The sequence below is a fragment of the Echinops telfairi genome, unplaced genomic scaffold (genome assembly GCF_000313985.2).
Source record: "Echinops telfairi isolate 266 unplaced genomic scaffold, ASM31398v2 ScPeMD7_7467;HRSCAF=8505_1, whole genome shotgun sequence".
Classification (NCBI taxonomy): domain Eukaryota; kingdom Metazoa; phylum Chordata; class Mammalia; order Afrosoricida; family Tenrecidae; genus Echinops; species Echinops telfairi.
This window is the reverse complement of record NW_022111368.1, coordinates 26,846,752-26,857,189: the sequence shown is the minus strand read 5'-3', so window position 1 is coordinate 26,857,189 and position 10,438 is coordinate 26,846,752. Positions and strand designations below refer to the sequence as shown.

Below are 10,438 nucleotides of genomic sequence, written 5' to 3'. Positions count from 1 at the left end.
GCCAGGCTGGTCTCCTGGTGTGTTCACCTGCACACACACAGACACACCTCTGCACACACGTGTTTAAATCAATCAACGCCTGCAGTGTCACCGTGGGTCCTCGTTTCCCATGCACTGCCGAGTGCCACGCGCGCTTCCTTGGAATCGATGCCCACTCTCGTGCCCTCCTATCGGCCTTGGTCTTTGCCCTCACCCCGCTGAGGACACTGCCACCGCCATCACTGAGGACCGCCCCTGCGCCCAGCCCAATGCAATCCTTGTCTGCCCCGGGCTGGTCCCTTCCCTGGCATCTGGCCCGTTCCCTCCTTTTCCGAGTCTCTCCTCTTGGAGCTTGTCATGACTCCCTGAGCTCGGGCTCCATCCCTTTCTGGGTGTTCTCGTCCCAGATCCCTCTTCCCTCACTCGCTGCCAGGCAGCGATTCTGACTCGGAGACACCCTATCAGACAGAGTAGAAGCGTCCCTGTGGGGTCCTGGGGCTGTAAGTCTTTTCAGGAGCAGAAAGCCTCTTCTACCTTCGTCCCTGGTGGGTTCAAACTGCTGGCCTTGTGGTTAACAGCCCGACTCTGAACCACTGCGTCTGAACCCAGGGCGGCGGCTCCTCCAATAAGGACGTGCTCCCAGTGTTGACTCCCTGGCTGACTTCCCTCATGCCCATTGCTCCCAGGACCTGGTAAGACAGTGACGAAGCCAAACCAGGTGTCCTCCAGCCAACTTTGACTCATGGAGACCCCATGTGTGTCAGAGTCGAGCTGTGCTCAGTAAGGTTTGGGGTGACTTTGAGCTTTCTCAAAGCAGACCACCAGGTCTTTCTGCCCAGGCACCTCCAGTAGGATTGCAACCACCAACCTTTCAGTTAGTAGCCAAGCACTTAACAAACCAAATTCTTCCTCTCCTCCCACCCCCAAAAAACCCCATTGCCACTGAGCTGATTCTGACTCACAGCAATTTATAGGACAGCCTGGACTTGTCCCTTAGGCTGTGTTCAGGGCTATAATTTTCACTGGAGCAGACTGCCACAGCTTTCTTCCACGGAGCAGCCAGTGGGTTTGAACCACTGACGTTCTGGTGAGCAGCCAAGCACTTTAGCCATGCACCATCAGTGCTATTATTACCTCCCCTGAGGACCTCCTACCTTCATCTCAAACATCCCAGTCTCCAGGTTATGTTGATCCTAACTTGTGAACATTTCTCAGCCCTGCCACACTGCACTGCATAGAGTCTGCGCTCCTGCGGAGCCTGCCTCCAGCCTCTGCCACAGTGCTGGGCACACTCTGCAAAGGCTGGGCACAGTGAGCTCCCTCAGATGCAGTTCTGCCACTGCTCCTCTTCCCCATATAAAAAGTTCCCAAGTTCCTGCCCATCCAGGCCCCTCTTATTCTAGTCCTGTTTGTTGTTGATTTTAGCCTCTAGCCTCCTTTCTCCTTGGCCACTGCAGTCAGCCTTCTAGTCATTCTAAATGGTCATGGTGGGGGTGTTTGTTTCGGTACACACCATGCTCTTTCAAGTCCCTGTGCCTTCCTTTACGTCACTTGTGTTTTCCACGAGCTTTTCCTTGGCCTGGGCTATCTGGGGAGCACCCAGGCCCAAGTGTGCTCAATGTTCTTGGATCCGAGTCCTCCTGGGTACTCAGGTGAGCCCACTGCATCCTGGGTGTATATGGGGAGCGGGGTGGGGGGATATTATAGAAATTGTCCTTTGTAATGGCCCGTGCCCTTACATTACCACTGCTCCTGCTACACATGAGCCCTGCAGGTAAGACCAGGTATTATCCACCCTTGAGTTCTACGGTGTGCCAATGACTTTGAAGAGTAAACCAACATGTGCCAGTGGACTCCCAGCAATCCTCTTCAGGTGTCCGTCGTCCCGCTGAGAGTCTTTCTTCGGGAATAATGATTGCAAATATACAATGCAGACTTTCATTGTTTTCCTAGATGAATCTAATGCTTTCTTTAAAATGATAAAGCTTTTTGTTAACCTCAAAGTTCTACTCAAACAATAAAGCCAAACTCACGCATGGAGTCTATGCCGACCCTTAGCGACTCTGCAGGACAGAGCAGAGCCGCCCCATGAGTTTCCAAGAGAGTCTCTGTTTATGGGAGTAGAAAACTTGATCTGCCTTTGGCAGAGTGACTGGTGGTGTCAAACTGCCAGCTTCAGGGATTGCAGCCCAATAGGCTGCAAACAACAGGAAATCCAAAATATCATACATAACAAAGGAGTGTGTGTCTTCATATGGTCCATTTTTCACTCACCTTGACTTTGTCAATCACCATTTTAGAATTGAAATTCAATTCTTTCACCTTTGATTAAAAAAAAATTCTAATTTTTTTTTCTTCTTCATACCAGCCCAGACCTTATTTAAGCCAGCACAGTGGTTGCAGTGCTAGGCAATTAACCAAAAGGTCCTTGTAATTCTCTACTCTTGCTTCTAGGGTTTTACAGTAGATGTTTTCATTGACTCCAGTGTCCCTGCCGTGATTCCAACTGTGTTTGGCTCTAGCTTCCTCTCCAAGACTGAGAGACTGCTTTTAATTCACCCTAGCAGAGGGCACACTCAACCTTTGTTCAGAGCTGAGTCTGTCTCTGCTTCTGTAATCAATGCTAGTAGAACTGAAGGAGCCCTGGTGGCATAGTGGTTACAAATGGGGCTGCTAATTGCAAGGTCAGCCGTTCAAAACCACCAGTCTCTCCAGGGGAAAAGAGGAGGCTTTCTATTCCTGTAAAGAGTTAACAGTCTCGGAAACCCATGCGGCAGTTCAATCATCCCTAGAGGGTCACCAGGAGTCGGTACTGACTCTCTGGTGTTGCGTTGCGTAGAACTAAACACACAAAACAAAGGCATGGGTTTTATTTTGTATCTACACTGGGATCCCTCCTGTCAGTCCTCTCTCATCAGGATCGCTTTGTGACTCGCTCTGTAAACGTGCCCTCTCCCTTTGGTGGTTCTTCAGTGAGTGTTCACATCATTTTTGAGCACTCACTCAAAACAAAACAAAACACAACTCCTGGAGCTTTCTCTATGGAAAGAAATGGACTGTAGGTTGCAACTCCTCGTAGATCTAATTCGACTGATTTCCATTGTATTAGTCCTCTGTAGGAGAAAGATGAGGCTTGCTACTGCTGCCAAGAGTTTGCCATGGCAGTTCTCTCCATTCCACAGGGTTGCCATGCTGTTGGAACTGACTCGCTGGCAGTGAGTTAGTTGGTTAATCCTCTACACCCACCCATTTGTGGGTGCTAAGCAAGAGGCACATGGTCCCCAGCAACTGGGAGGGCTAGGATGTCAGATATCCAGCCTTCTAACCTCTGTCCCTCCTCTTTTTCCGCTGCCTGCGGCCTTCAGTTGTGGATGATAGCATGCTATCTGCAGGGTCCTTGTCTCGTTTCCCCTGAGGGCGGTACATAATAGGACCTGTGTTTGAGTAGTTTGGTAATTTTCCATCAAGCCAATTGGATTTAAATCTAAACTGAATTTAATCTAAACCTCTATCCTAGTAGAAATGATAATTTTCATAATTGTTTAACACTCCTCTCTCTACTCCAAGTCCTATGGCCTCCTTGTCTTCCTGGCAGCAGTGAAATTAAGTCATTGAGTGAAACTTCCAGATCCAGTGCTGCCTCTGACATTACATGAGATGAATCACTTCCCATCCTCACACAGTCTCTGCTGTTTCCCTCCTAGAAGGAAGGAGCTTTGCCCTTGACATCATTATGCTTCCGAATGTCACTAGCTCCCTTGGTCCCTCTGGCAAGATTAGGAGCCCAGTTTCCTGTGCTGGAGCCAAGCCTGAAAGAGGCAGGTCAACAACAGAGCCTTCGATGAGTGGCCTACTATTACCCAGAGGGAACAGTTGCCATTGCTCCCTTCAGACGGTGTGCTGTGATGGTACCTGCTATTCAGGACCAAAACCAAACCAAACTCACTGCCATCAAGTTGATGCTGACTCATAATCACCTGTAGGGCAGGGTAGAACTGCCCTTGTGAGTTTCTGAGACGGTAACTCTTTACTGGAGTAGAAAGCCCATCTTTCTCATGCAGAGCAGCTGGTGGTTTCGAACTGCTGACCTTGCAGTTAGCAGCACAATGTGTAAAAACCACACCATCAGGGCTTCTGCTAACTCAGGACAAGTGCGCAGAGGGTCATAGAGATTAATTAACTTAACCTTGAGGGCCAGTGGAAGGAGTTTGGATGGCAACAGCCTTTGCTCATCAGCTCCTTAATTTTCTCCCCCTTGAGTTACTAACAGAGCCTGGGTGGTGTAGTGGCCATTTGATGGGCTGAGATCTCTGAGGTCAGCACTTTGAAACCACCCTCAGTCTTGCAGGGTTGGGGGATAAAGATGGGGCTTTCTACTTCCATAAAGAGTTACTGTCTCAGAAACCCATAGGGGCAGTTGTACACTGTCATATAGGGTCGCTATGAGTCGGTATTCATTCAATGGCAACGAATGCATTTGAGTGCATTTTAAACACTCAGAAGGTTGCTAGCCCTCAGCAGACATCTAGTTAGCACCCACCCCATGGGTCTTCCTATCCTGTGTGTTTTAAGAGGCCTTTCAGGCAGAGATGCACTTAGGGCAGAATAGCAGTAAGGCCTTGAGTCCCACAAGAACATGGGCAACTGCCAATGCGTGCTCAAAAAAATGAGGTGGGTCCTCAGTACTTCCCAGCATGGAACCAACCTTTTTGATGTGTTAATGAAGGCTTGGAGCTGGTAATTCTCCAGGTCCCCACCCACCACACACACACACACACACACAATGTTTATTGTATTGCTCAACCGTCTACCCCACAAAACAACTGTTGGCATCAAGTCGACTCATAGCTCCCCTCCATCGGGTTTCTGAGACCGTCAATCATGACAGGAGCCGCTCATCCTTATCGTCCTTCTGCAGAGTGGCTGGTGGTTTGGAACCACGTACCTTGCAGTTAGCAGCCCAACACCTGCCCGACAGTGCCACCAGGCTCCTTAGCCAACTAGGTAGCCTAACATAATTAACAGAGCAGCACCTACTTCTAAACATGGTGCAGAGAAAGCCATTTAGTCGGCCCTTCCCAGATATGCTGATCAAGAGCACCTGCTGCCCAGTAGTCACTCTCCCCGCTCCATGGAAAGTGGAGGGGTGTGGGCCGGGGTGGACGTGAGCTCTGAGCACATCTGCCCTGCTCCCCACTCCTCCCCAGGGCCCATGAGAGGGTTTCCTGGTGAAATAGCTTGAACTGGTCAAGATCCCTCATTCTAGAGGGTGAACCCGAGTGGCCAGGCAGTGTGTGCTTGACTGGGGACCAGTCTTTTCCTAATCAAAATCCTTGTCTGCATTTTACTGTAACGGTGACGGCCAGTGTTGCTTTCATTTCATTCCAGAAGTGGTGCAAAGCTAATAGAATTTGGAAAGTAAAAACAAGCACGATTATTAGAAAAACCCAGCATCCCACATTTCAAAAGGAACGACACTTATAGTTCGTTGTCTATCTTTCCAGAGTCATTTCTAGGCTGTGTTGAGCCTTCTCTTGGTTCAAAATGAAAATGTCTACTTTTTTCCTCGTCATGTGTGACAGTTGTAGAAAATATTTTAAACACCGGGAAAGCAACAAGTCTAGCAGAATCCATTTCCCAGCGGCGGTTATGAATAGTTTGATGACTCAAAGTTTTCAAGATATTTTTTATTATTACTCAATCTTAATAAAAGAAATGAAAACATTTGGTTTTGTAGCACACACATCCTTGATATCTTTATTTGCACTCTGAATAAGAGCAGCATCACTTTAAACAAACAAACCAATACCACTTTTGTCTTCATTGCTGCCTACCTAGAATGCCATTTTATCTGTGACCAGTCTTAGACTGAGGGCTACATCCTGCTACTTCGCTTTTTCTTGCCCTTCTCCCCTCAGGGCTCCTTCCAACACATTCTTCCTGGTGTTCCTTCAGGACTTTACCAGGACCCTCTACTAGCTTACTCTTCCAGTGGTTTCAGTCTGCCTGAGGAAACACTCCACTGTGTTAGTCTGGGTAGACAAGAGAAACAAACTCATAGAGACTCGTATGTGTATAAGAAAGAGGTTTATATACAAGAGCAATTGAATATTGAGAAAACATCCCAGCCCAGTCCAGATCAAGTCCATAAGTCTGATATTAGCCCATATGTCCGATACCAATCTATAAAGTCCTCTTCAGACTCATGAGATACATGGGATGATGCCGAATGCAGGAAGATCACAGGCCAGTGGATGCAGAGTCTTGTGGATCCAGTGGTGGTAGAGGCATCTCAGCACTGGCCGGCATCTCCACATGATTCCTTCAGCTTCCAGGGCATGGGCTCTATCAGGGTAGCACAATGTGTCTTGTCAGTAGAGCATCTCCAAGGGAGTGAGCCAAAAGAGAAAGTCTCTCCCACCTCCAAGGAGGAAAATCAGGATTTCCCAGAATTCTCAGGAGAAGGCCATGCCCACACAGAGGCCTCGTTGGCTATGATCTGATTGACAGACTAGACTCCGCCCCTTCACTCTTAATCCTCTCAAGTACCAAATTGACACCAGATTATGTAACTACTACATCCACTCTCTCCCTGCTCTGCCCTTTTCTTGCCACTGTTCCTCCTGAGAGGGCTTCTAGAGAGGTGTTTCCAAACGTGAGTGATACAGCCTGCTCCCGGAGCTCTCCAGACAGGCTCTAAAAGCAATGTCCTTCATTGCCAAGGGGTTGATTCAGACCCAGAGCAACCCTTTGTACAAGAGAGTGAAACCCCGCCAGTCCTGCACCATCCTCACACTTGTTCGTATGTTGGAGCCCATTGTTGCAGCCACTGTGCCAATCCTTCCTCTTTTCTCTGCCCCTCCACCTACCAAGCATGCTGTCCTCCTCCAGGGACTGGTTTCTCCTGACAACGTGTCCCAAGTACACGAGATGACGTCTCACCATCCTGGTCTCCAAGGAGGTTGTAATTCATCCAAGACAGACTCCTACAGAAACAGATAGCTACACTGTTATCCTAGATTATGGGCTGGAGTACAAGTTTTTCACTGCGGGACGGGGACATTTAGTAAAGGGGGCAGTAGGCCAAATACGTTTGGGAAGCTCTGTTTTAGAAGGTCCCTGGGTGGCACCAATGGAACACACGTGGCTGCTCACCAGAGAGTTAGCAGTTCGAACCCACCCAGGAATACCGCTGAAGAGAAGGGTTGGTCATCGCTTCCATGAGGATTCCAGTCTTACTCTGTAGCACACAGCACCTCCATGAGGTTGGAATCAACTTAGCAGCAGCAGCAACAGCCATGGGTTATAGACTTGCCTGTGGCCAATCCTAACACTCCAGAAACAGAGAACACCTGTGAAGGAAATAGGAGGGAGGTAACCCTTTGAGAATAGTTGCAGGTAATACAGGGGCCGTCATGTCGATTTCCCATGGCAGGGGTGTGATCACAACCCTGCAGCGGGGCATTGAGCTGAGTCTCCACAAACCGTGCATCACCGAAATCCACACACCATCCCCACACCCACACGCTGTAGACTTTCAGTCGAGGATGGAGTTTGCCCTGGACCTTTCAAGAGGCCTTTCCTAACATGACTGCTACCACCCAGGCCAATGTTTGAATCAATCATTTGAAAATTATCATCTGTGGATGCTCTCGATCTTTTGGAGAAGGATTTGATCGATGGGATTTCTTTGGTGGGAAAAAAAAAATTCCCAGGTTTTTTTCCCCTGGAAACTTCCAGAAGGATCGGAAGCAACAATGATCAAAATGGATTCAAAATGAAAGCAGGGTGCTCGAGGTGGCAGGAACAGATTGTGGGAGCAGTATGAGGTTTGGCAGGTGCCCTGAAGGGCCTTAGAATGTCAACTTTCCAACCTGGTCAGTCATGGTGGCCTGGCCAGGATGGGGTCCTGGCATTCCCAAGATGCCTTCACTGAAGGACACCGTATCTGGATAAATAAGCTTTATCCCATCAATTTCTAAATAATACATCCAGTTTTATGACTTCATTGTCATATGAGGTTTTTCATATTACAATTTTTTATTAAATTTAATTAAAATAGTAGGCTTCATAAGCTGTGGGAAATAGTATTAAATGATAATGGAATTGTTTCACAAATGTTTGAAGCCCCCTTGGATTGTGTTCAGAGTACGGGGCGGTCTTTCTCAGAGGAATCCTTGAGATAATTAGAGAGGAATCCTGGTGGCGTCATGCTTATTCACTGAGCTGCCAACCGCAAGGTCGGCAGTTTGAAACCACCAGCCGCCCCTCGGGAAAATGCCAACCTGCCTACTCTCCTGAAGAGTTACAGTCTCGGAAACCCACAGGGGCAGTTCTACCCTGTACTACAGGGTGGTTATGAACAGTAATATGAGGAGGCTTCAAAAGACCTATGGGAAAAATTTATATTAAAAGATGGAATTATTTCACAAACATTTTGAAGACGCCTTGTCATTCTGTTCAGAGTTTCGGACAATTTGAATTAGAACGGACTCATTGGCAGTACATTTGAGTTTTGTGTTGTTTGGAAGGGTTGGAAGCAGGACTATTGCCCAAGCTTTGGTTCAATCATCAGGAATAAACTGGACAATCAGTGTAGCTAAGCTGACCGCCTTGGGTAGGCAAGGGTGAATGCTGGGAGCTGCCAAAGGTCTTCTCAGCTGGACATTACCCCTTCAGTGACTTGGTCAGGACAGGTCCACGTGGTGAACGCCTTCTTCATGCCACATGAAGCGACTAGACACCAAAGGCATGAAGTGAGTGGACTAAAGCCTATCCTAAACCACCGGGGCCCTCAGGACGCCTGAGATGCCTTCCCGTGTGAAGAAGGACAGTGGACAAAGTACCGAGAGTGATCTGTAGACAGCAACAGTCGTGGAACAGCTGTGTGCTCGGGAAGCTCAGGGTAACGCTGATTTCTCTCTCTAGGCAGGAAGAGGAGAAGAAGAATTCTGCTTTGAGAATGTGGCCGGTGAAACCAGCTGACATTGGGGATGTCAGCGAGCTGAAGCAGGACAGGAGGAGGAAGAAACCTGCCAAGGAGCTGGAAGCCCAGGAGAAGATCTCCTCAGCTTTGGACAACTCTTCCTGTAACTCCCAAGAGTTCAAGCCCAAGGGACGCCCCAAGCCCAAGGTGGGAAGGGAGCGACATCACTTATCTCCGAAACTCTCCGACATCTCTAGAGAACAGTACCTGTAAGACCAGACCCCAGTTTCCAGGCCAGTTTGGGTCCCAGTCCAGCAAGGACTCCCACGCTGTTAAGTAATGCTGGCATCCACTTCCCCAGAGAAGGTCCTTGGCCCTGTCCTTGGAGCCAGCCAGTCTGGCCATCCTTTCCACCTCTTCACTTTGAGCAGCAAAGAGCTGCAAAGAGCTGACGACCGTCACAGAGCGTCCTTAAAGCAGTGTCATGACAACGGTGTTCTTCCAGGGCTGCTGTTGTACACCTCATCCACCCAACGCTGTGGAAGTAGCCACTCAGCTGAGGGAAGGCAGCCCTTCCTTCCTTCCACCTGCACCTTCCCTGTCTATGACAAAGCTAAGCCTTTCTGGATTGTTTTCTGTCATCTTTAACCCATCTCGCCTACCTGTTAGAGCTTATTGGTTCTGGTCTTGCCTGACCATTCTTGATCCTATTTTATTTCCTGGTGCTCAGAAAATGACATCCATTCTTCTGACAGATTTCCCTCATGCAGAACTTTTAACCTGCCATCGGGTTTCCAAATGTTTGGGAAGATGGTGTCGTGACTGAGTCACCCACGCCGTGCTGCCCACAGTCTGGTTTGAGGTCGGTCATCCCACATGAACCAGGAATTGTGTCACCCAATGCTAAGCATGAAATTAAGACATAGTCCCTGTTTTCTTGTTTTCTGAGCGTTTTTATAACACCCTCCCTAAGTCCTTGTATCTACAGTCTGTTGTGGGAACCTGCAACAGAGCGGAGCACCAGAATAAAACACGTCTGTTGGAAATGGTTCAGATCAACTGGGTTGTTTATTTCTTTTTTTTCCTCATAATTATTACAGATCATTTTATTGGGGGCTCTGACAACTCTTAAGACGGTCCATACATCAATTGGATCAGGCATGTTTGTACATAGGTTGCCAGCCCTCTTTCCTAGACACTTACTTGCTATTGAACCCTTGGGATCAGCTCCTCTCTTTTTCTGTTCCCCCCCCGCTCATGGCCCTTGATAGATTATAAATTATTATTTTCATATCGCACACTCTCCCTTACCCCATGGTTTCTGTTGTTCTTCCCCCGGGAGGAGGGGGTGTGGTTATGTGTCGATCATTGTGATCAGTTTCCCCTTCCTCCCCTCCTCTTCTCCCCCTTCCCTCTACCCTTCTGGTATAGCTATTCCTATTCCTGTTCCTGGAATCCATGTCTGGTGAGCTTTTATCTCATCGATACCTGTGTGCGTCTAGTCCAAGATGAGAAGCAACACTGGAGTCAGGA

The 10,438-nt window shown here is 48.4% G+C and overlaps 1 protein-coding gene across 1 annotated transcript in view; it reads left to right on the top strand.

The window, feature by feature from the left end:
- Positions 1-9,954, top strand: part of VWA3B (von Willebrand factor A domain containing 3B) — a 273,714-nt gene extending 263,760 nt beyond the window's left edge. The window contains exon 24 of the mRNA XM_045283830.1: positions 8,908-9,954. Within this exon, the coding sequence (XP_045139765.1) occupies positions 8,908-9,178 (271 nt within the window). The 3' untranslated portion in view covers positions 9,179-9,954. The remainder of the gene's footprint in view (positions 1-8,907) is intronic.
- Positions 9,955-10,438: the final 484 nt, after the last annotated feature.